This window comes from Polypterus senegalus, chromosome 8, assembly GCF_016835505.1.
Source record: "Polypterus senegalus isolate Bchr_013 chromosome 8, ASM1683550v1, whole genome shotgun sequence".
NCBI lineage: Eukaryota > Metazoa > Chordata > Cladistia > Polypteriformes > Polypteridae > Polypterus > Polypterus senegalus.
In genome coordinates, this window is record NC_053161.1 from 154846598 (window position 1) to 154873616 (window position 27019).

The 27019-nt window shown below is 39.5% G+C and overlaps 1 protein-coding gene across 1 annotated transcript; it reads right to left on the reverse strand.

Moving 5' to 3' along the window:
• Positions 1-3307: 3307 nt before the first annotated feature.
• LOC120533198 (zinc finger protein 391-like) lies at positions 3308-26885 on the reverse strand. Its single transcript, XM_039759951.1, has 3 exons — positions 26780-26885; positions 21549-22049; positions 3308-5846 (listed from the first exon to the last, which is right to left on the reverse strand). Exons 2-3 carry the CDS (start codon positions 21904-21906, stop codon positions 4771-4773), a joined length of 1434 nt encoding a protein of 477 aa, XP_039615885.1. The 5' UTR covers positions 21907-22049; positions 26780-26885; the 3' UTR covers positions 3308-4770.
• Between the last annotated feature and the right edge of the window lie 134 nt (positions 26886-27019).

Here is a 27019-nt window from a genome sequence, read left to right on the forward strand (position 1 = left end):
ACAAGAACAAGAGATCTGTAACATGGTGATTGCAAATAATGCTCTCACTTTGAGACAGATCCGTGATGCAATCCTTCAAGACAATGCCATATTCCAAAATGTCAACTCTATCAGCATCTCCACAATAGACCGGGTATTGAAGAAGCATCAGATGACCATGAAGCAGATTTACAGGGTACCATTTGAGAGGAATTCTGACAGAGTGAAAGAGCTGCGGTACCAGTATGTGCATGTAAGTCAGTTATTGGTTGTCTATTATAGTAACATTACAGTAAGCAGTGGTTCCCAATTTGTTTGGTTTTCAGTATCCTCTTTACCTTTAGAATCCAGCTTTATCTGACTACAGCATTTTGCCTAAAACTGCAACAGTGTTTCTCCCTCTTTGTGTCAAATACTCCCTGCAGTGCCTCTGCATAGGCCTGTACCCCAGGTTTGGAACCACTGGAGTAGTGGCCAGTAGCAGGCTATATTGAACTTGTGGAGGAGAACATAGAACAATCCCATGTAATTTTCTATTTCTGTTGTGTATGACTCCTCTATATGACTGATTTGATTTTTTACTCTATTGTAGAGAATAATGGCATTGGAAGGGAATGAAACATCTCACATCCTTGTATTTGTCGATGAGGCTGGTTTCAACCTGGCCAAGGGCAGAGCGTGGCGTAACATCATTGGTCAGCGGGCCACGGTGGATGTCCCAGGCCAGCGAGGGGCAATTTAACAATGTGTGCTGCCATATCTGAGAATGGTGTGGCCACACACATCCCCAGTTTAGGCCCATATAACACTCAAAGCTCCTCATTTTCTTGGACCGTCTTTATACACATCTGGTCCCAGAAAATGAGAGAGGTCTCGAAGGGCCTCACCTACCACACTATGTGATCGTGTGGGACAATGTAAATTTCCACCGTGGGCGCTCATCAGGGCCTGGTTCACCACCCATCCAAGGATGCTCATGGAGCTACTACCACCATACTCTCCTTTCCTTAATCCCATTGAGGAATTTTTTTCCGCTTGGAGGTGGAAAGTCTATGAACATCAGGCTCAAGACCAGAGATCCCTGCTCCATGCAATGGATGCTGCATGTGAGGACATTACAGGGGATCAGTGTAGGGGATGGTTGAGACATTGCGCCGTTTCTTCCTCGCTGCATCGCAAGGGAAAATATCCGCTGCGATGTGGATGAGAATCTATGGCCAAACAGAGAGCAGCGTGGATGGCCAGGAGGATGAGGATGGTGGCCAGGAGAGGGACGGTGACGACAACAACCAGTGAAAGTTACCTTAGTTGTGAAACTTTATTTACTGTAAGCCCTACTGTAGGCTAGATATAATGTTTCTTGTTTTTTGTTTGTGTTTATATTTCGTACATGTACAGAATACTGTATACATTTTATGTACTCTAATGTATGGAAGTTACTTTATGTGTGTCAATAAAATGATTACAATTTCCTTGGAAGTAGGAGTGCAGTGTGTCTGATGTCAAACTTTGGAGGCTGCTCTTACTGTAAAATCCTTTTTTCAGTTTTATACATAATTGTATTCTGTTGGCTAGACCTCTGCCATAGTGACAAAACATCTAGGCATTTTGACTTGCAGTGCTTACACGATGCCAAAGGGACGATGCATTTTGGGGCACTAACTATTTAAATGGGAAAGGAATTTAGTTTTGACACATGGGTAAACTATTTTGGGAGAGATACGAGCTTTTGCAGGTGATCCATGGTGTTGTGCTAAACCATCCAGGTTATTTTGGAAAACGCACTAAGTGAATGCAAATGAGCCAACGCAATTGAGAAAGATCTTTGACATTTTGATGGTACTGACTCTTTATATGGGAAAGGAATCTATTTTGAAGCATGTATGAACAGTTTTGGGAAAGATATGACCTTTTGCTAGTGAGCTGTAATGTTGCAGAACTGTAAGACTGTTTGGCCAAATGATCTTATAGTTTTAAGAATGTAATTTCTGTTTCAAGAAATGAGCCAAACCAATCGAGAAAAACTGTAAAAGAAATGTTAGCAATGGTTTAAGCCCCATATGAAATATGCATGAACACTATTATTGATGGGGGACAATAGAAAAAAAAAATCACGAGCCATACATTTACCCTACATTACAATTCTTTCAAAGGCTAAAACATAAGAACGCCTGGCGTGTATTATTTTCATATTATTAAAAATTTGGTTCCACAGGTGGAAATTAGAAGTTTTTCAGTGATAATGCAGGTGACAGATACTCGTCCCCCAAATCCTGACTATTACTCGTCTAGAAGCGAATAATATATTAATGTAGAGCACATTGGTAATCCTGTACTCCTCAGTATCTGATTCTAAAGGACTGGCAGACCTTCACAGATGAGCGGATTCTCTAATAAACCTTTCAATGTCAATAATGAAACCTTTATTTTAACCAAAAAAATGACATTCACACAACATTTACAGTAATGCAAAGCAAAACATAAAAGTAATGCAAAGCAAAACATAAAGAAAATAGAAAACATTGCCTTGGAAAAAAAAAAAAAAACTATTTTATTCCTCCTCCCATAGTCAAGAAGCTGACTTTTTCTAAAACAGGTCCCTCGTTTTCTTTTATTAACAAGTATTAGAGATGGGAAAATAATATCGAAGCTTCACAGCTTGTGTCGGTCAATCTGAAGCGTACCGAGTCAAATCACTGTGTCTGAGCTTGTATCAAAACACCGCTGTCACGTGAGCCGTGACGTTTTGAACGTCATCAGTGCCTCACAGCGCGCTTCATTGGTTTGACAGCGGTTTGACGGTTGGTGCTAAATTAACAGGAATAAATTATATAAAATGCATTATTCTCTGTCTTATGATACTGGCACAGAACCTCACTTTAGATTTGTCTTAAGCTCAAAGTGAATTCAGATTATGGTGTCTGCCTTACCCGAGAATGCAGGCCGATACAAAGATGACCACAGCACACACCAATCTGAAGTTTTGAGTTTTCTTGTCTTAATTGTAAGCTGAGCTTTCTTTAACACATTCATTCTCATCCCTTAATTTATAAATTAATTCCCTTTTAATTACACGTATTACAAAAAAAAACATTTACTAGGCATGCACACATATGCATATCCAGTACATTGATGTCTATTTCTTTGTCCAAGTTGTAAAATGTTGTTTTTTTAAATACACGAGTAGATTCAGAAGGTTTTCAGACCCCTTCATTGTCTGCACTCTTTACTGTGTTGTAGAATTTTAAAATGATAAATTTGCCATTTTTTGCCCATCACTATACACTGAAGAACCCATAATAATAAACTGAAAAGATGTTTTCTGAAGTCCCTGCAGATTTATTAAAAATCAAAGTAAAACTCATTTATATAAGCATTCGGACCCTTTGCTGTGGTACTACAAACTGTGCTCAGGTGCATCCTGTTTTCTTGAATTCTTCTTCAGATGTGTCTAGAACTTGATGGGTGTTCACCTACGGCAAACTGAATTGAATGGGCATTGAAGTCCCACCATTCACGCCGTATCTCAGGACAAAGACCAAGTCATGAAGTGCAAGGAATTCACTGTGGACCTCCATGATCAAATTGTGTTGAGGCACAGATCAGGGTAAGGGGATAAACTCCTTTCTAAAGGTTTGAGTGTTCCCAGGAGCACCGTGGCTTCAATAATTGTGAAATGGATGAAGTTTGGAGCCAAACTTGACTATATTTTCCGCACTGAATAAATGGGCAAGAAGAGCCTTGGTCTGCGAGGTCATCAAAACCCAATGCTGAGATGGGAAAATTAGTCAGAAGGAAGGCCACCTCAGCAGCACTCCATCAATTGGGAGTTATGACAGAGTGGCTGGATGGATGACACTTTCGAGTAAAATGCCTGGTTGGAGTTTGTGCTCATGCTCTCAGATTCATTTAATGCTATTTGTCAAAGATTCTCTGGTCTAATGAGAAATAAATTAGCTCTTGGAATTCTGTCCAAAGAGTTTATGGCTGGAGAAGACCAGGAACAATGTATCCCCCTGCCTAATAGAATTCCAACCTCTTCTACAGAAGTTTGGTGGCGGCAGCATCATGCTATAGGATTGGTTCTGAGCAGAAGGGACAGGAAGGCTGGTCAGAATTGAGGGATGGAGGAATGCAGCCACATCCAGAGAAGTCCTTGAAGAAAACCTGCATGCCAGCTCATACTACAGCAACAGTTCACCTTTCAGCACAATAACCACCCAAGGCACACAGCCAAGACAACGCTGAAGTGACCTGTCCAAAGCCCAAACTTAAATCCAATATAACATATATGGAGAGAACTAATTTGTTAAAACATATGTGACATCCAGGGAGTTCTCCTGCAGGTATGAAGATTGTAATTGGTAATAAGTCATTTGACACAGTCACAACAGCAATATGGCTTTTTTCCTGGTACAGACTCTTGTGTGGGTCTTAAGTCTCTTCAGATTAGTCCTGTGCATTACAGCGCCCCTGGCTCAGCTTCGGCGGTTTGTTGAGTTCTACATGTGTCACATCTCTGGACTGCATTTCTTGGTACTTGAATTTAAATTTTCCCAATTTCAGCACTGTGTACTCAGTTGGAACTTAAATTTCCAGTGTCCAGTCTCTTCCAGATCACATTTCTTTAATAGCTATGTCCAGTAGTATCCTGTCACCACTTTTGAATCTGTTGAGATCAGTTCGTCCCAAGTGACTAATGCCTCCTTATTTTATGTATCCCAGTGTCTCTGTGGTACACGCTGGCTGTATATTTTTGCAGATTTTTCAATTAAATTGCTGGCAACTTTATTACGTCTTTATGTGGACAATCTTTCGGTCATTAGGACCTTCCAACTGGCAACCAGATGTCTCTCCAGTGTGAATTCTTGTGTGCCTCTGAAGATTACCACTGCTGGTGAATTGTCTACCACATTCAGAACAGTAATATGGCTTTTCTCCAGTGTGAATTCTTGTGTGAATCTGAAGACTGGTACTGCTGGAGAACTGTTTATCACATTCAGAACAGCAAAATGGCTTTTCTCCAGTGTGAATCCTTGTATGCTTCTCAAGATTACCTTTTTGCGAGAACTGTTTACCACAATCAAAACAGCAATATAGCTTCTCTCCGGTGTGAATTCTTTTGTGGATACGAAGATTGCTATTCCGGGAGAATCGTTTACCACATTCAGAACAGGTATATGGCTTCTCTCCAGAATGAATTCTTATGTGGCCTTGAAGACTACTGCTGGAGAAGAACTGTTTGCCACATTTAGGACAGGAATAGGACTTGTCTTTAGTGTGAGTCTTTATGTGTTTCTGAAGATTGCTACTGTTGGAGAATCGCTTACCACATTCAGAACAGCAATATGGCTTTTCTCCAGAGTGGATTCTTTTGTGGGTCTGAAGGTGACTACTGCAAGAGAATCGTTTGCCACATTCAGAACACCAATATGGCTTCTCTCCAGTGTGGGTTCTTGTGTGCATCTGAAGACTGGTACTGCTGGAGAACCTTTTTCCACATTCAGTGCAGCAATACGGCTTTTCTCCAGAGTGAATTCTTGAGTGGATCTTAAAACTACTGCTGGAGAAGAGTTGTTTGTCACATTTAGAACAATAATATGGCTTTGGTCTTCTAAGGCTCAATTTAGGTTTGGTTTTAGATTTTTGTTTAGATGATCTCTGCTTTCGACAGGCATTCAAAGCCGTTAGCTTTGTATTAAGTGACATTTTTTGAGTGCTGATGGTGTCTACTATTGATAACTTTACAACAGGCAGAGAACTACACAAAGTTGTCAGTTTTTTCACATTTTCATCTTGATGTAATCTGTGGTTAAGAACAGTTTGAGGAAATGAAGACAGGCAGAATGGTCTGTTTATTTGTAAGTCTGCAGAAATACAAAAATGCACAATTTCATGTTAACATAACAAGTTCAGAAAGAAACAGAGGAGATAATCATTTAGCATACACTAGCTTGTTCTTGTTGAAATAAGCCCAACCCCAATATTTTCATTGTATTATTGATTCTATTTCCTCCAGATAATAAATACAATTTTAAAACTTTTTTTAACTGGACTGTAAACAACATATAGAGAATATAAAGAGTCTCCAGACCCCATTTCACTTATTTTGCTTCAAATGTAGGTCACTAGAATATAATAGGTCACAGAATTTGCACATTCTTCCCTGGGCTTTAAACTGATTTGGTATTATACGATGGACGTACAAAAAGTTTCCGCACGGTACTGTTTTCGTTGGAGGAGTAGTAATTAAGCATTAAAAAGTTGGCAGAATGCTGGGAAAATTGCATCGCAGAGGAAGGTGGCTGTGTAGAAAAGTGATGTAATTTGTTTTTGAAATTCTTAATAAATAAAGTAAAAAAAAAAAAGTGTGGAAACTTTTTGAATGTCCCTTTTAGAATACAGTTGTTAGAATGACTGTTCCCTGGGATAAACTAACAGCCTGTTCAGGACTGTCTCCTGCTTTGTGTCTGACACCAATGTGATAGGACTGTGAAAAACATTAAACAGAGTTCAGTAATGGATGGACAAATACTGATTCAGATGACATAAATTATATCAAAAAATGAGCATGCAGAAAAACAAACATTTAAGGGAAACCACGCTCAATTTGTTTACTAACTTTACTTCCTACATTACAATTTCATCATTCTCAGAATTCAATTGTTTCTTCAAAATAAAAATACATATCAATTAAATTACCAAGCACCCTTAGTAGAAATATATAAAAAAATTGATAGGTTTATTACTTCATAGTTCACCGTATATTAATAGCAATTACAATCACGGCTGCCAAAATATATTAATCATGAAAAGTGGCAATTCAATTTGGTACTCTTGTTCTGTCAGAGATTGAGCTTTCACAGTTACAGACCACTTGACAGCAAATGATGCTGATACATTCAGTAAGCACGAGTGTATTGACAAATCTGAGTGACTCACATCATATAGGTGGCAGTCCTAAATGCATTTTTAGGAGTCTGAGTTCTAACATCTTTTATATAGTGGGCACTACTTTCTCTTCTCTTTGCAACCACAACTGAATTGTGGTTGAGTAGAACTATGGAGGCCTGCCTGAACATTATGGTTGATTACACTGATGAGGGATTTACAGTATGCTGAAAAGCAGACACTTTTGTCATAATTGGGAATGCAACGGCTCAAGTACTGAAAGTCGAACTGGTTGCCTGGGGCTTGAAGGAAAGTTTGCATGATTACAGTATAGTCACTTCAGAACAGGCCATCCTCTTGAAGCTAAGCATGTTCAGGCCCGGCCAGTACTTGGATGGGAGACCAACCAAGAAAATCTTGGGTTGCTGCTGGAAGAGGTGTTGGCGAGGCCAGCAGGTGGCACTTACCCTGTGGTCTGAATGTGGATCTTGATGCACCAGGACAGTGATGGGAACGCTGTGCTGTAAGAATGGTGCCATCCTTTGGATGAGAAGTAAAGCAGAGGTCCTTACTCTCTGTAGTTACTAGAGATCCCTGGGCAACCTTTTGTAAAGAGCAGAGTATATCCTGTAAATTGCCCACCTCAGCCTAGTCATTCTGCCCCCATCTCTAACTGTCTCTCTCTCTCTCTCTCTCTCTCTCTCTCTCTCAATCCCCTTCACCACACTACAGCTCATGTGTGGTGAGCACACTGGAGTAAAAATGGCTGCTGTTGCATTATCCAGGTGGATGCTACACATTAGTGTTGGTTGAAGAGGCTCCCTACTTACTATGAAAAAACAGTTTGAGCAATTTGAAAATTGCTATATAAATGTACAAAATTATTATTGTTGTTGCTATTAATAACTGACTCGTGAGCTTTGGTCTGTGCTTAAGGATTGGTTGAGTATCCTGTGACATTAATGCTAAACCTAAACACTGTGTATAGCAGGGTATCTCTGTTATTGAAACATTGCCATATCTTATGTAGGTAACAGTTCATTGTCTGATAATCTGCAAATACTGTGTAAGCAGTTAGTAGATAGTCATTCTTTTTTATTATAGGGTGTTAATCCAGGAAGCCTGCCAAAGAATTTTTCGCAACAAATATGTCATGTTTGCCAGTGACCTTACTCACCAGATCCTTCCCTGGAAATCCTCTATGAGGTAAGTTTAGTTGTACTTTTATCCTACCCAGCCGCCCCCGTTCCACATAATGCTTTGCGAGGTGAGCATGGCATCACAAACCTGTAGCAGTCTATTCTGGATGGAACAGATACCTCCCCCGAGTATATAATGCTGGTCCCTAGTGGTGAGCTAAACTAGTATGAAATTAGTAGTAGTATGATTAGTATGAACAAAACATTTGAATACATTAAAGCACAAAATGTGTTGGTGTGATTGTGTCGTTTTGTTGGACCTGTACTTTTCTCTTTATATATTCTTCCTCTATCACAGATTCTTAACTCTTTTAAGGACATCTCGTATCATCTATATGCAGATGATATACAGATTTATTTTTCATTTAAGCCTAACCAAATAAATACTTTGGCTGATTATCTGTCTCAGGTTAACGACTGGCTCAGTAGTAATTACCTGCAGTTGAATTCAGGAAAAACTGAGGTAATAATTGTTGCTCCTCCTTTCTTTCATTCTGAGATCAGTTTAAAATTATCTTCTGTCTCTCTAGTTATTAAGTTGAGTCTACATAACCTTGGGGTTATTTTTGATCAGTCCCTGATGCTTGATAAATATGTAAGGTCAGTCAGCCGCTCATGTTTCTTTCATTTTAGAAATCTCTCAAAACTAAGAAATGTTGTTTCAAAATCAGAATTGGAGATGCTTGTTCATTCTGTTATTTCCTCACGGCTTGATTACTGTAATGCTCTCTTTACAGGTTTGAGCAAGTCCTCTCTCTCACGCCTTCAGTTAGTTCAAAATGCAGCTGCCAGGCTCCTAACTCGCGCTAGCTGGAGTGATCATATCACAACCCATTTTGCACACACTGCACTGGCTCCCAGTGTTTTATAGAACTCATTTTAAAGATTTGGTACTTACGTTCAGGGCTTTGCATGGACAAGTTCCTGAGTACCTAACCAGCCTGCTCCAACGCTATACAGCTTGCCGGACTCTAAGATCTGGGCAACAAGGGCCTTCTCGTTGTCCCACGCACTCGGCTAAAAAAAACCCATGGGGATCGTGCCTTTCAGTCTGTGGCACCAAGACAATGGAATAGCCTGCCTTGTGGTCTGCGTGGAGTTGAGTCTGTTGATTCTTTTAAAAAACAACTAAAAACATTTCTTTTTAAACAAGCTTTTAATCCGTGCTGAATAGTTCCAGTTTAATTGTTTTTATTGGTTTTGTTTTAACTGTTGCATTTGTACTTTGCTGTTCAGCGCTCTGTGACCTTTTGTCTGTGAAGGGCACTATATTAATAAACTACTACTACTTGCATGTGATCTGTCTGTAATTCACGAGCCTACCTTTTTAATAGTATTACCAGATGTGCTGTTCAGTTGATGCAAACAGGAAGGTGTGAAGAATCCACAGACTTGAGTGTTGTGTTTGTTATCAAATATAACAGATTCCAATGTTGGTGAGCACTTTCTCCTTTAATCATAATTAGCACTAATGGTATTGCTTGCAGCTTTGTCTGGTTACAGGCACATTGGTGGGCTGGTGGGACACAGAACAGTATTTTGTTTGCTCTTTCACTTTATGTAAAAGAAAATCATGCGAGTTTATAAAATGCTACATCTAAAACTGAAGTGTTTCTGCTCTTACAGTTTTCTCTCTGTCTATTCCTACTGGGTGATAATAGGCTCACGGCTTCCTGACTGTAAGTATTCATGAGCCCCAGGTACTCTTTGTGTTGTTTTAGTCTTAGACTTCTTACATAGAATAACTTGAATCTACAATTAATGGGGCTGCAGTGATCACCTCTACTATAATTTCCAGCATCTGACTGACCTCGGTGTTATTTTAAATGCTTTATAGTGGGTCAAAGAGACATCCCTCCATTTCAGGCATGTGGAAAGCCTTAGCAAAGGGGAACATCAGTAGTTTTTGTTGAAGGCTTCACACTTCTGTCCTCATGCATGGAGTTGATGTAGGAGTCTGTGCTAGCACCCTCCCTGAATGTAAGGCCCTATAATTTCCGCGATGAGGAAAACACAGACGGAATCACAGAATTAATGCATAAAAATAGCAATGTGCGGAATTTAGAGACTGAAGGGGTGACTGTTAACAAAACTTCCCAATAAATGAAACGACTGAATAATTTGTAGTTCTATCATCCAGATAGTATTTTCTAGTTTGCTGTTTTTCAAGCAAACACAGTTGTGCCTCTATCTGTTTGTGCGCGTGTTTCCTGCATGTTTTCTCATTAAAGGCACGTGAATTAGCTAGCTGCATGAGGCAGAAATGTCGAAGCAAGCAGGATCAGATACCCTAACTACGTCAACTGCAAAATTGAGGGCACAACAATATCCCGGAGACTTTTAAGAGTCTGGACAGCAACTTTTTTGCAAGTTTTGCCAGCATACCATAGTACACTTCTAAAAATTAACAACAATGTTTCTGGATTCAAGATGAGGCACGCAAGGTCCACATTTGACTCTTCCGTTATAAACTCGGCACCTTCAAACCTGGACAGGCAGAAGTGCAGGCTTCTCTTCAGATGCAACGAGTCCTTAAAAGCGAGCACTCTTTCTTTTTTTTTTTTCTATTTAATTCCCGGATTTAGCGTCTTGCAGATTAGTTTGCTTTTGCTTTGTAATTCATTATTTTAAGATATGCAGTAGATGAAGCTACAGATGTAATGATGCACATTTTCAATTTGTAAACATTTAAGGTTTAAAAATCATTTACATAATTACAGTTACAGGTTTCCTAATTTAGGGCGGCACGGTGGCGCAGTGGTAGCGCTGCTGCCTCGCAGTTAGAAGACCCGGGTTCGCTTCCCGGGTCCTCCCTGCGTGGAGTTTGCATGTTCTCCCCATGTCTGCGTGGGTTTCCTCCGGGCACTCCGGTTTCCTCCCACAATCCAAAGACATGCAGGTTAGGTGGATTGGCGATTCTAAATTGGCTTGGTGTGTGGGTGTGTTTGTGTGTGTCCTGCGGTGGGTTGGCACCCTGCCCAGGATTGGTCCCTGCCTTGTGCCCTGTGTTGGCTGGGATTGGCTCCAGCAGACCCCCGTGACCCTGTATTCGGATTCAGCGGGTTAGAAAATGGATGGGTGGACAGTTACAGGTACTGAAGATGAGTACTTTTTGGCAGATGTTATTTTTATGGAGAGCTGCAACTTTTCCACAGGTAGCACTTCAGTCTTTTCACAACAACCAGCTAAATCTTAAAGACATTTTAGCAGTAGTTACAGACAATGCACCATACTCTCTGAAAGCATACCAGTAAGTTTTAAAAGGGGTTATGCCTAACAGTGTCCATTCAACCTGCTTGTGTCATGTCATCAATTTGGCGGGAGAGACCTGGCAGCACTAGAAATACTTCAGAGAGGCTGCATCACTAGTAGTGTAGGGAAAGTCTGCCTTCTTCAAAAAGACAACCAGGAAAAGGAGTTGGGCAACCTTCTTGTCACTGAAAGAGATTGTGCTGACCAAGACATACCCCCGCCATCACCCCCTTCCCAAACCACCGAGGCAGGAAACACCAGGTGGAATAGCTAATTTGAATCCGTAGGGTACCTCGCTGAACATATTCACCTCTACAAAAAGTTATTTCTGGCCGAGAACACATCAGCTCAGGCTGTTTTAAATGTCCCAGACCCTAAAAGTGAAGTTAACCTTCATCATAGAAGGATCCATCAAACTAGTAACAGCTCTTACAATTCTGGAGGGCACTTGCTGTCCTACTGCAGTCTCCGCATACAGCATCATGGAGGATCTGGGCTCCTACCTGATGAATGGAACTGCAAAGTAAGGTTCAGTTGCGTTAGTGTGCGGTTTCATTAAAAGGAATATAAAGTGTCATTTCATTATTGTTTGTTTTGTTATAGCTGTTGCTACTTACAGTAAAAAAAAAAAATCCAAATCAAGGAAAAAATAAAAGAGTAAAAGCCAAAAATCAAAAAAAAAATGGAATTTGAGAAAAAAGGAAATGGATACCATAGGGCCCTATGAATGGTACTTTACAACAGTATTGATGAGAAAGAAAAAGCCTTTGCTGTTGGAGGGTATTTAACAATTTAGGAAGAGCATATTAAGAAGCCACTTGTTTCACAACTTTGGTGTAGCATCCCACCTTTTGGCAAATTGTTCCCCTTCCGGTCATCCAGCTTTTGAATATTTGGAGACTAAATTAGCATTGGAAAGATACACATTTGTAAGTGCAGCCTTTTCTTATGTAGGTCACTCCTTGGCATTTAGTGTAATGGGAGGAAAGTGCATGTGTGTTGTGTGAGCTAAGAAATTATATAGTCTTAATTATGTAAATACGCCTTGTCTGGTTTAATAAAGTTCACTGCAGACCGCCATTCAAATTCCTTTTTACTTTCACAAATTAAAGGGCTAAAGACATAAACAAGCAGGAAAAATCAGCTGCATGTCACAGACCATTTACAGTTGACATCTACTGTACTACTCATTCTGACATAGAGGAAGTTACAGAGAGCAAGAGTGCACAGCAAGAGGACAAGACTGGGGAAAAAGAAGGGCATCCTAATAACAAACAGGAGAACTCATGCTGCACAATAGAAACCCCACTTCCCAACACATAAATATCAACAAACAACATAAGCATAAATCATGCAATAACCAAGTGGAGGCATATGGTGGTCTACATAATCTTCTAGTGTGCAACAGAATACTCAAAAATATGCTGAATATTAAATCTGCCAATCCTGGGCTACTGTCATGTGACACTGAACACCAATGTAACCTTCCACACATTTCCCATTCCTTATACAAACAATTTACCAAATTTCACAGATTTTAACATCGTTACCATATACCACCTCAGGGGGATCACACCGAATGTGATCCTGGCAGGCCACACTAGCCACAGGTTTTTGTCCTAACTCATTTTCTTTATTCAAAGTCAGTTATTGCTGCTGAAGCAATTATAGCTCAAGGAACATTTTTGGGATATCTAATAAAAGCATGAATATCTATTACATGATAAAATAATGAATATCTGTCCTTTGTAACTTTGTGAATTTCCCCTTGGGATTAATAAAGTATCTATCTTTTGCGTGTGTTATGCTTAGTTTGTCCTTTGATGGCATCTGTTACAAAACTATCTGTTTCCCACAGAAACCAGTGGCCCTGAACTCCATTACGTTATGATTTTTCTTCTGAACTCTTCTACCTGGAACACCTTTGCAGACTTTTTTTTCTTTTTTCGAGTAAATGCATAAAAGATTCCAAATATACAAATGTAGCTGCTTGATCTGCTTTTTCCCTGCACAAAACTGGGAGAGTGAGATTAGTGTATTATATTCAGAGAATTTTTTGTTCAGACCCTTGTAGCTCTTAAACCCCTTTGAATAGCAATACAATTTTTGTTTTATTTGAAAGAAAGTACACCGTCTTCTTCTTTCAGCTGATCATCGGTCTCCACCTCTCCCCATCTTTTACATTATTTTCTACACAGTGACTACCTTCATGTCCTCCCTCACCACATCCATACACCTCCTCTCTGGCCTTCCTCTTTGCCTGGCGGTTCCATCCTCAACATTCTTTTCATGATGTACCCCTCATGTCTCCTCTGCATGTGCCCAAACCACCTCAATCTGGCCAATGTCATTTGGTCACCAAACTGTCATACCTGTGTTGTCCCTCTACTATGCTGATTCCTAATGGCGTGTACACTTGTTACTCCGCATTTTTCACAGATTTCAACACTTTAGACGTGGTTATCTAATGAAGGGGACCCAAGTAGAAGGTTTTTTTTTTTATTTAAAATACAAGTAGTACCTATGCATATGTATTTTAATATAAAAAAAATGATGTTGCTCCAAGCCCTTCATTATTTTTAAAATAACCAAAAGTAGTAAATTCAGTTTGTAAGATGAGCTTAAAAGTGAAACCCAGACTTATATGAAAGTTAAATTAGACCATATTATTAAAAAAAGTACCCTTTTTTTTAACTTACCAATAAACTATAGCTGAGTCACATACCGCATTTCCCTGAAAATAAGACCGGGTCTTATAATACATTTTTGCTCCAAAAGATGCACTAGGGCTTATTTTCAGGGGATATCTTATATTTATTCATATACAACAATATTCTTTTGGAATATCGTCATAACTCTACACATTCAAACCCTGAATTCCAGCCGCAGGGTCGATGTGCATGCTTCGATGTTTGAGCGGTTCAATGTGGTGAAGCAAAATGTTGACATACAAATGCATTTGTGGGCTTTTATACTCAAGTGTCGCATACTCCCCAAAGTAATGACATGATAGATTTTAAAAGTCTCATATACCACCTTCTGTGCCGTCATATATTTTTTTTTTTTTGGCACCTTGTACCATCAGAATGTACAGCGGCGTATTTGAGGCACAGAGGAAAAAAAAATAAGGACATAATAAAAATGTCTACTTTGTGATTAAAGTGGAAATTTCGGCTTTAAACTCAAAATGTCAACTTTAATCTTGTTTTATCATTAACGTAGACTGTCATAAATGTCATCTTAAAACCGACCCAGTTGTTAATCGCTACTTGCTTCTGGTTTTTCCTTCTGACCTGACAGCAGTGGCAAGCAGCAATAGATCGCCACACAGAACACATTTAATTTAGTATATTCCAGCTCTCTGCACATTTAGAATTCTTAGATTTACATTTTCATGATGGAATGCATTAAATATGTATGTTACATTTTACAGATAAATTGTTAATTTTATTTAAATAATGAATACTGTTAATAGTTACACATATGGGGGTTGTAAAGTTGTAGCGCTGCTGACTCACAGGGAGTCACGTCCCTTGTGATCCCTGCGTGGAGTCTGCATGTTTTCCTGCTTGATTTTCACAGTGGTCTTTGATCAAAGACATGAAGGTTTGGGGATTTGGTGAAGCTACGATCGATTGATCGATCGATAAAATTTTAAAATAAACTTTATTTTGCACAATAACAAAAAACATGAACACCGCCATAATATGCAGTTAATAAATATGTAACAATTTCACAAGAAAGCTAATGATTGCATTACTCCACTACTATTGCCCCGTACACGCCTCCTACTCTGCACATAGAGTTACAGAATTATTCATAATTATTTCATTATACCACTACTTCCTTGTACATGCCTCCTAATGCACACATAAATATAAATAATTGTCCATAATAAATACACATTTCATAATCAGTTTACTCCTCCATCACGCCCCCTGTACTCGTCTCCTACGCCGTAAATAACTCTCCATTATACATACAGCACTGTATTCCTCAGGACGTCTCCTGTTCTGCGCTTTCAACCATCCAGTATTTAAATATTTTGAAGGACATTTAAAGAAGTCACCACCCAGTCACCAACTTGCCCCTCTCAACAGAACACAAAAACCCCCAAGCCACATTAAATCACAGATGGTCTTTATGTCTCCAATGAGGTGGTAGGAAGTGAATTCCAGCTTCAATCTGCACTTCACCAGCACTTTAACCATCAGGTGCACATCAGTGGTCTTTGAGTTTTTCTTTTTGTTCCTCCTGGTTTTGAGGATTGAGAGTTTTGCTTGGCCCAGAAGATAATTTCCCAGCACACGCTTCTCTGCCTCACAGTATACTTAACACCAAAGATAAAGCAAACAGTTGACAGTGACAGTCCTATTCTACCAAAACGTTTCTTCAGAAATGTAAAAAGTGGTTCAAGTCTTTTGCAGTTAACAAAAAGGTGAAAGACAGTTTCTCTCTGTTGACAAAAAGAACAACAGTCTGATGTTCCCGGTGAAATAACCGATAAGAAGGAGTTGGTGGCGAGAGCTGCACGAAGAATCCTCTACTGCAGGTAACCAATTCTTTTTTGCAGTGGTTGCTTATAAAAGGTTCTCCATGCTGGGAGTTTCATTCACTCCCACATGTAGTTCTTGTCTCCACCGTGTGTCTGGCAAGTCTCTAAGAAACTTGTAAAAAAAAGTCACCTTAACATACACCTGGTAGAGCTCAGTTTTTCCCCATCGTATCAAACTGTTTGTCTATTAAGCTGCCAAATCTCAGAATGGAGCCCGGCCAGTTGGTGCAGTCTGTGACGTTGGGCTTGACTTGAATGACGAGCTCCTTCACATCTGAGTTGAAGATCGGATTGTCTGGAGAGAAGCTCTGGCATAGTGACCCTGCACCTAACGTGACTAAGGCCTCCTTAAACTGGCACAGAAAGTGGTGTATGAGCCGTTCAGACCTCACGCCCAGGACCGATGCGAGGTGTGCTGCAGTGCAAGATGGCCAATCTTTGTGATTCCGCTTTTAGTAAGGACTGAGGTGAAATGATACGAGCAGGGCAGAGGAGATTTCAGCACATTTTTCCAAGTCAGAGGTTCCTCCAAAAAACAATGAAGATTGCCAAAAACAAAACGAGATCTCATAAACTTACTATGCCAAGTAAGCAAGATGGACTGATAAAATTTTGGCAAAAACAATAACGTTAGTTTAGAAACGCCTAACAGGAGTAGCTGTTTGTCAAAATTTAACTTGTTCACTTTGTGTAAAAGTACAAACGCCAGGTTTCTCCAAGGCAGGCCGTCAGGGCCATAGAACAGCCTCTGCAGTGTTTGGAGCCTGAAGGCCTTGATTTTGCTCCTGACGTCAATCGATCGATCAATAGATCGATAGATACTTTATTAATCCCCAAGGGGAAATTCACAATGATGCCAGTATATGTGTGTGCTTGTGTTCACCTTGCGAAGAGCTGATGCCCGTCCAGGGATTTTGTTTCTGTCTCTGCCTGATGTTTGCTGCAATGGGCGCATCACAGAGTTGGACATAATCATTAAACATCCTTTTCAGAAATACTGTGGCAAAGCGTCCTCACAATTTAATGGATGCATCGCGTGGTGCCTTACGTTTCAGCTGACGATCTTGACTAGGGCTAATTTTTGGAGTAGGTCTTATTTTCGGGGAAACACAGTAGCTCGGTTTGGAAAAAAGTTACTGTACACCCAAAAAAAAACAAAAAAAAACTAATTTTTACGCTGTTAGCTGTAAAGACATGTGCTTATATCTCAACAGGATTATTTTTTAAAAGAACAAAAAATATTTCTGAGCACTGAAAGGACACCAAAATTTATATGGTAAGTGTCACCAAAACTGGTGATGTATAAGCTTTTTTGAAAATTTGTTGAATTAAAATGGAATGACCCAGCATCAAGAAGAAGGCAGGAAAACAACCCTAAATGGGACAACTACTCACCTACTATCCCCACACTTTACTGTAGTGTGTTATGTGGATGTCTGATTGAACGATGCACATGGGCAGCTAAGACAAGGCATTTGTTGGAATAACAAGTTTTGGGAAGGAGAAGGTGGAAATAGTACAGCCAAGAACCTCATTCTTGCATATTAACTAGTTAAATCTAGCCTTCAAGCTGCCTTTAATATCTGAACAGCACTTAAGGCAACAACTACACTACACTAAACTAAAGGTCTTTAATGCAGTTGACGGTGAGCACACAGGGTGACTGGCTAACTCTGTAACTGTCAGTCCTGGCAATAGATCCAAATTACAGAATCGTTCATTAATTTTCCCTACCCAACAATGCACTCAACGCCAGACATCAGTTTTGTCTTCACAGGGTAATTTACTGCTGCATTTTAGAAGAAAAAAAAAAACACAAAGCAAAGTGTATTTAATTTGCAATTTCCTAATAATTTGTTAGTTATCTGAGAGAGAAACCAAACGTTATATATAACTAATAAAAGGCAAAGCCCTCAATCATCACTAATTCTCCAACTTCCCGTGTAGGTAGAAGGCTGAAATTTGGCAGGCTCATTCCTTGCAGCTTACTTACAAAAGTTAAGCAGGTTTCATTTCTAAATTCTACATGTAACGGTCAACAACGCCAGCCATATTGAACATTCTTATTTATGGTCCCATCTTCACGAAATTTGGTAGGCGGCTTCCTGCACTAACCGAAACCGATGTACGTACTTATTTCAGTGATATGATGCCACTGTCGGCCGCCATATTTAACTTTCCAAAAGTCTTTGTCACTTATGAGCCTATCTTCAAGAAATCTGGTACGCGGGTTCCCAACGCTAATTGAATCCTACTTACGTACATATATACGTCCATAGCCTGCAGCTTGGTCACCGTGTTAGCGGTGTTGGGTCCCCATCCCAACGCCTCCCACGTTGTTGGCTGCCTGCCTATATAAGGATGTCTGTCGCCCGGTCTCTACATTCCCTTCCTTGCTTCGCCACGGGATTCACGTCTCCCTGTTGATAACTGCAGCCTTTTTATTTAATCCACAGCTTCTCCGTTGCTTTATTGTTCATTTATTACGATTATAGTTATTGTGTAGGTATTTTAGACTTGCTTTACATTGTTAAGGTACCCATTTCCTTTATCATTCCAACCGTACCCCCATTAACATGTCTATCGAGTCGATCACCATCGATCAAAGAACTGTCACTTACCGAGTGGTTTCCATGCCCGGAGATGGCACCTACCTTTTCCATTCTCTTTGTTACATATTGCACGGCCATATCAGGCTCACTCTTGATATCCGGAGGAACATTGTGTCTTATGTATTGAATGACTGGGACAGGTTCAAGGTGTGGACTGATGACAGTACAGGAGATAATTATACTACACAGGAGCACTAGAAGAGTGAAATGCTTAAGCCCTTCACCTATGGTTCTGCATGCGAGTTGATGGCTGCCACTGAACTGTTCGGTTGTTGCTTTCAAGTGTACCGAAATGGCCAAATATTTTACACCTTTTGACAACCGTCAATGCCACTTAAACATCTAATGTTCACAGGTGACGATTTCAGTAGTGGACAATTGATGTTTATGAATGTTTAAACTCTCAAAAGCTGGATGTGAAGTTATCGATGAAACCGGTTGTATGGTTACAACGCTTGACAGATGCCAATGTCACTTCAACGCAAGTCCTGCAAATGCTGTCGTAATTGAAACAAACCATGAAACTCAAACCGATTATGACAGCAGCAATCCAGGCTGTGAGATTTCAGACAAGATTACTGTTCATATGGCCAACTGTACGTTGCATGCTCAAGAGTAAGCTCAGCACATCTTGGTCATATTACAACCGGAGGGCCAAACTGACAATGTGGTATACAAAGAGATCCTTAACAAATAATTATTGGTATATTTTCCCTCAGTTTAAAAAGGTTTAATTTTCTTCTTAATAAAAATTTTAAGGCAGTACTTTGCCGCTGCGAAGCGCGGGTATTTTGCTAGTTTCATCAATAAAGCCATTCAGTTAGTTACTCTCTTTCCTTTGTGATAAGGATACAAACTAAACCAAGAAATTTATGAATAGACACACACCTTCTGCCATGTCAGTAATGTGTGAATTACTTCTTCAGCAGAAAGAAATGTCGAGACAAGAAAGAGCAAGCTAAATGCATCCCTGGCTGGGGTGCATCATCTAACAGCCTAGTTTTTAAATGCCTGACCATCATCCCACTTAAAAGGACTAAAAGTAAGAGAAGTAAAGATATTTCTATGCCTTCTGCGTGCTTGAAGAAATTACCTGTTTTGGGTGCTATTAAAATTTTGATCAGTTCCCATATTTATGAAGTGCCTCAGAGGACTTATTAGGAGCTGCAAGAAAGTTGTGTTCAGGTAGAGATTAGAATGCACTTTCCTAGAAAGGTGGAATGTTTTAGAAATGCCGGACAACAACAAACTTGTAAAAATATATTAACTTGAAAGAGATTTAATAATATTCTGAACAATCTAATATTCTTGTACACATTATGTGATTGATCCACCTATGCGGAGAAGCCATGTGCTGTACTCCTAATTGAAAGTGTTGGTAAAGTTATGTGTAAAATGCAACTTTGCAATAGAGAGGACTTGGGTATGTCACAATCAACCATTTACCAAATTTTGCATCAAGGTTTGAACACCTTTACAGTGAATGAGATAAAATGCAAATTTATACATTTGCGCACCACTCCACATGAAGTAATGGTAAACCAAGCTGCATTTATACAAATCTGTACACACAACTTTCACTGCTCCAAGTGTGGATGAGCATACATATGTGAAATTGCAAGCAGTGTCACAGTATCGACACACAGGTGGTCAATGCAAACTGTACTGTACTAACTAGTATATCACCCTGAAGATAAGCTGGGCTGGAAGGGTAAATGACAGGCAAAAGTCACACAGAGCTCTGCATCCCTCAAACCACTGCAACATTCACTTTACACCTTGCAAGCTGGGAAGGTTCAAGAAGGCAGGCGGGGACTCCATGGCACTGGATAAATACAGCATTGCAGAAGATAAGGGGGAAATCACAGAGCTAGATACTCGCCATCATGCAACTCCGGAAGACAATCAGGAACAGTGCAAAAGTGAACGCAATGTCAGCAACCATGTAGGAATAGCTGAGGATAGTTTCAGTAAATGTTACTTTAAAAGGCACTGCTCATGGCCATAAGAGTGGGAAGGGGATTCTTCTAGAAGTACAGCTGTGGATTATTTATTGTTAAATAAATGTGTTCGTTATTGGCTTAACTCTCATTCTGTGTGTGTCTATCTCAGTATTCATTACAGTATTGTTCATAATGTTGCAAAGTGGCAACAATTGCCAGCAGATTAGCACAATATTCTATTATATTATGTTTTCCTTTTTCTACTACTACTACTCTGAATAATATCATCATTATATGATCATTTATATCATCATTTTGTGATGCAGTCTCAGCGTTAGTATCAGAAAACTACAAAACATCATAAGTATTAACTTACGGCAAGGTATACCGAAAAATCGTGACGTCACTCATTCTCACACATGGCCTCAACTCTGCACTGGGAGTTAGTGTAGGATTCTTTGTAACTTCTTCTCAAGTCCCACTCTGAGGAAGGACTAGGGTGTTGTATCGTGTTAGACATTATGAATGCAGTGAGAATTCAAGCAAAATGACCCCTTTTATTGGCTAACTAAAAAGATTACAATATTCAAGCTTTCGAGGCAACTCAAGATTTAATCAATTACATTCTTACAATCAATTACATTTTGCCTGAAGAAGGGGCCCAGAGTTGCTTCGAAAGCTTGCATATTGTAATCTTTTTAGTTAGCCAATAAAAGGTGTCATTTTGCTTGACTTCTGAGGTAGGACAAATTCTTACCCTATTTAGACCTTTTGCGTAATTCCTACGAATAATTCTGAGACACTTGATAAATACAGACCCAGACCATCTACCCTCTCCGTCTCTCTCTCTGGGATGTTTACTTTTTCAAAATGCTGGTGATTGGTTTCACTAGTCAATATTAATAGTTTTGGTGAAATAACAAGCAATCAAGAATTGTGACTGGATCAATAACTCTTCAATTCAAAACTTGTAAATACCTTTAAATGGATAAAAATCTTTTACATTTTTTCACAAAGTCCCATATAAAAACAAGCTCACATTCCCAAGCTCACTGATTAGAAAGAGTGCCCTGCATTTCTTACGTTCCTTTACTTACTTATTTATTTTTGGGCCTACCTTCAGTATGACACAAATCTGATGCCTTCTCATTTATCATCATGTCAGACTTCAGACATTCCGAGTTCCCATGGACAGAATGATTCTGTAAGGATAAGTACTTATTTGATTCAGGCATATCTTCATGTGAACATACACACTGAGAGACAGAATCTGATTTGATATCTTCTTTCTTGACATGATGTTCAAGTTCATTGTTCTGCAGTTGGGTATTGTCAGATGCTGCTGCAGATTCTTCTTTAATGCTTATAGCTGCAGAGTCATAATCCTCTTCTTTAATGTCGGGATTCTTCAGCAGAGGGTGCATACGTTCCCATTCGCAGTCCTCTTCCTTAATGTTCAAACTTCTTTTCTCCATGGTATTCAGTAAAGTGAGGCCCCTTTGTAGTGAGGGTTTCTCTCCTTTCCCATCAATTTAAAAACTACCTCTTCACATTTAAATACAGCATCTCTGTAATGGCTCTGGATATCTCCTCCACTTTGTACATCTCTTTATTTTTCCTGTAACCAGAACAGAACAAACATATTTAGAATTGCACATCACTGAACACATTTGACTCAATTCTTTTGTTTCATTCCCCACAGCTCACTGCTGGTGCCAGTGTTTGGAAGTTAGTCTAGTTGCAAGTCACTGGACTTTTTCTAGTCCACTCATATGCATAACCTCTCTGACCTGTATGCTACACAGTGCTGGCACTATATCTGAACATTCTACCAGTAGTTTTCTTTCTATTGCCTTCACATTTGTGGGCAGTGGTAAGTATACTTGTACTTGGATAAGTAACAGTTTCTCATAAGGTGAAATTTATAGCTTTGAACACCTCATTGGGCTTCAAATGTGAAAGGTCATTTTGCTTCACCTGCCATATATCAGCTCAATGTTAAATTTTCTTCAGACCCATGTGTACAATACAATACTATTTATTTTTGTATAGCCCAAAATCACACAAGAAGTGTTGCAATGGGCTTAAACAGGCCCTGTTTTTTGACAGCCACACCAGCTTTGACTATCTAAGAAGACAAGGAAAAACTCCCCAAAAAAAAAAAATCTCTTGCAGGGAAAAGAATGGAAAAAAACCTTGTGAAAGGCAGTTCAAAGAGAGACCACTTTCCAGGTAGGTTGGGTGTGAAGTGGGTGTCAAAGAGAAAAAAGGGGGGGGGGGTCAATACAATACGATACACAGAACAGAACACAAGTAATCCTCAATACAATATAATAGTGCAATTGAAATATTACAGGTAAAGAGCAGAATTCAACAGTAGATGATACTACACAATAGGATTTGGATTTGTTCAGAGCCCTGGAGACCTCGGCCATCAAGCTGCCTCCCCCCTATTGGCCATTCCACAGCTGAGACAACGCAGGGCCAACCAATCCGATGAAAGATTTTACTGAATCTAGGATGCTTGTTAATCCACCTTGTTTAGCCAGCCTTTAATGCCCCCTTAGGCACTGCCATCAGCAGTGTGTCTGTCTGCAGAGAGAGTGTCAACCTCGTCAAGAGGTTTGCTTACTTCAGCAGTAACACTCAGGTCTCTGGTGACTCTTCTTATGAAGTCAGTAGACGGCTTGGGAGAGCATGGGGGGTCATGAGGTCAGCTGGAAAGGGGTGTGTGGCGCTCCCGAGATCTATGCAAAACGCGGAAGTCCAAGTCTTTAGAGTTCTGGTGCTTCCTGTCTTGCTATAAGGTTGTAAGACGTGGACGCTATCCAGTGACCTGAGACGTACTCCTTCAGTATTGTGTCTCTCCAGAAAATCCTTGGGTACTGTTGGTTTGACTTTGTGTCGAATGAGTGGTTGCTCATGGAGTCCCGAATGAGGCACATAACTTGCATTGTGAGGGAGCGTCAATTACGGTACTACGGCCATGTGGCGCGATTCCCAGATGGTGATCCAGCTCGGAGGATCCTCATTGTTGAGGACACGAGTGGCTGGACCAGGCCAATGGGACGCCCACGTAACACCTGGCTGCAGCAGATAGAGGGTCATTTCTGGACAGTGGGACTGGACTGAGTGTCTGCCTGGGGGGTTGCCAACCAGGAGCGGTTTCGTTGTGTGGTGGGTGTAGCAACACGCTATACCAGTTCATGCTCCCCGAGCTCACCTGACCTACGGTGCTTGTTAATCCACCTTGTTTAGCATTATCTGCAAAAGTAACCATGTTGTTAGTTACCCCTTTACCCAAGTCAATTACAAAAAGCTAAAAGATCAGAAGATCATGTACTGTCCCACAGGAGCATCTCTCTTTTAACCTTGACTAATCTAGAAAATGTTTACCATAAAGTGTTGTTTACTGTGCCATCCCAGGACTCTTCTGTTCACTGCACTCTTAACACCTGTCTCTTTCAATGTGCAATGTGTGTCTAGTGTGCACCATTAAATTTGTTTTAATAGTTAGGTAACACTTTATGCTCCTCTATAATCAGGTATTGGAGTTTCACGAGGAAGCAACACAAATCAAGTAGTGAGGCACATCCTTTCAAGCCCATTTTGATTATCTGCTACTCCTTTAATGGACAGATGGTTCTCTAGCTTGTTCGCCATAACTTCTTCCATTAAGGCTAACTAACTCACAGTTTAATAAAAGAATAATGCTTCTTATCTTTACTCATTAGGAATTCTCCCAGTAGGTAGCAATTTCTAATAAATATATATAGTATTACGCACAATGTGCCTTGAAAAATTGTTTAACTTCTTTAAAACTTATAGATTACAAATGTAACTTAGCCATCTTGTTACAATCTGCAGTGTTACGTGACATACATATTTAAATGTACTACACTGATCTTTAGACTCTCACCCTATCAAGAAATTAAAGAATGTTTCTTTAAAGTTTTCATGACCCTTTACTAAATTAATCTTTAACAAATTAAATTCATAGTCTCTGGCCACCCATAGTCATACTAAACTATGCATGTTTGAAAATTGATGGACTGATATGTGAAATTAATTGTACTTTTTTTGGTTAGTCATCAGCTATTATAAATGTGCACAATGTTCTACATTAACATAAGAAGGATTTTTGTTTCTATTCTCATGCATTCTGTCAAGATGGGAACTTATATGTTACCATTGTGAAAGGTTTCTTTAATTATTTTACAATACACAGAATGATACATTTATTTTACAGCATGCCATGTATTCTCACATTAAATTACCTTCATGGGCTTTTTATTACAAAGAGGAAAATAACTGATAACACACGTAATCTATGTTGCTCAAACATTTTCCCATATAAAACACTGATTTTAGCTTGTTGTCAGACCAGCCATTCACTACAGAGAAGTACTATGGACTGAACACAAGACAATACACTTGGCCTATATGAGCATGAATTCACAATGACTTTTATATTAGGAAAATGGAAAAAAAATATTTAAACATTTAGCCATTGTGAGGTTGAATGTTGTTTAAGAAAAAAGAAAAAAAAAAAAAAATGCACACATTGCACCTAATGCACCAAAATAAGCTGACAATTAAATCCGCCAATTTTTAGCCACTCTAATTTGACAAAGTGCCATGTAAACATTTACAAATTTCTGATTGCTTATACAAAACATTTACTAAATTTCTTGGGTCTTAACATCCCTACTGTATATATATTTATTTACAGACAGTAAAACTAAACCGGAATTTCAGTTGCCCCCTTATAAGTGATGCTGCCTTCTTTTATTAACAGAATGTAAAGTGGAGGAGTAGCTAATTACATAAATGAGCTGCCACTCCTAGGCTTCATTATTTGCTGGGTGTTCCTTGTTTAATACTTTGGTCATTTAAGTCATTTGTTGACAACACCCCCTGTATTGGAAATGGTGTGGGGGACTGGGGTCTATAATCCACGTACCACACTAGACTTGAATCCTTGCAGCTTTGTTTCTTTTTTGACAAGGGCTTGAAAAGTATTCAAGGAAGTTTAAAAAAAAAATAAAATAAAATACATTTAAAATAAATACAATAATTGTAAAAATACATCAGTTCTAAAAAAAAAACTTGAAATGGAATTCATACATTCATCCATTTTTCAACCACACTTGCACACTTAAGTCTAAAAATATAATAAAGGTGACATTTTCTGTATGGGAAGAAATTGGAATATTATTTACAAGATGAGCAAAACACAACCTATGCTGTAATGGGGTAAAAGCCACATAAAAATCACAAAAAAATGTCAAAGATAAGATTTGATTGGTGATACTGAAAATTCCTCATAGAATTTTCAAAAGAAAACAAACTGGAAATTGGTCTGTAACTCTTGAGGACATTCAGAACTAAACCTCATTTCTTTACCAGTCTAATGACAAGGATAGAAGGCACTGCATGGGGCTTTCTTCTTTGCATTGGCTCAGTGGTGCTTTCGGCTATGGCAGTTTAACTTGCACTTATTTTTGCAATGCATCCATTGCAGAGTTTTACAGGTATGGGTTGTCTGTGGTGCTGATATAAATTACTGGCGCTTCCACAGGGTGTATCAACTTCAGTATTGCACAATACCTCAATCTGATTGATGTCTCTGATCCAAAGTACTGCCACATGACAGATACGATTTTTTTTTCCTCTGATGTACTCATATTGGCAGAATAAATGATACATTCGCTTATTCTGATGGCTCCAAAAGCACACACACTCCACTATGCTAATAGTCCAAAACAAATGCCAATGAGACTCATTAAAAAGGCTTCTGATTGGTCACTCTTACTGTATGTTTCACACAAATGCGCTCGCGCGCGCGCTGCAAATGTAGGCACGAAACTTCGAATTCAAATTCGCTGGAATATCATCAACATCACTACTAATCGGGGGGAACCCTTAACACAGCGCAAGCCGAGGCTCCTTACTGCTTTGTGCCATTTAATAAACCAGGAGACACCGACACCGCAATCACTAATGCCGCACCGAATAAACGTGACACCGCTGATTGGACTGTGAAAGAAGATTCACGTTCACCGATTGCAGGGCTTTTTTTTTTAAAAAACAGTTCAGTCAGCGGAGCCACGTTTATTCGGAGCAGCTTTAGGGATTGTGGTACTGGCATCTCCCGACCTGTGAAAAGGCACAAAGCAGTAACGATAAGTCTTGGGAACTTGAAAGTTTAAAAAAATATATACAAAAATAAACAAGGCATTTTTAAGTAGTGAAATTGACTTGTGTGGACATGCGTACACAGTAGCTCGAGTAAATCCCGAAAGCTGCATTTATCTTCTCTTTTTGGTATATCATGTAAGTACGTACCTTTTATCTTTAGCATATTTGATTATCAAATTTGACGTCACAATTTGCCATCACTACTCTATTTCCTTGTTGAACGTTCGCGCCGTGGAGAAGTTTACTATGTGAAAAAGCAGGATGATGACGTTATCCAAAGCGACGGAAGTGGAAGGACACCACGGACTAGCCGAGGTGTGCCCATGGATGTGCCTGTCCCACTATCTCCAGTAAAGGCCATTTGCCTGTCATGTTGCTATGTTAATA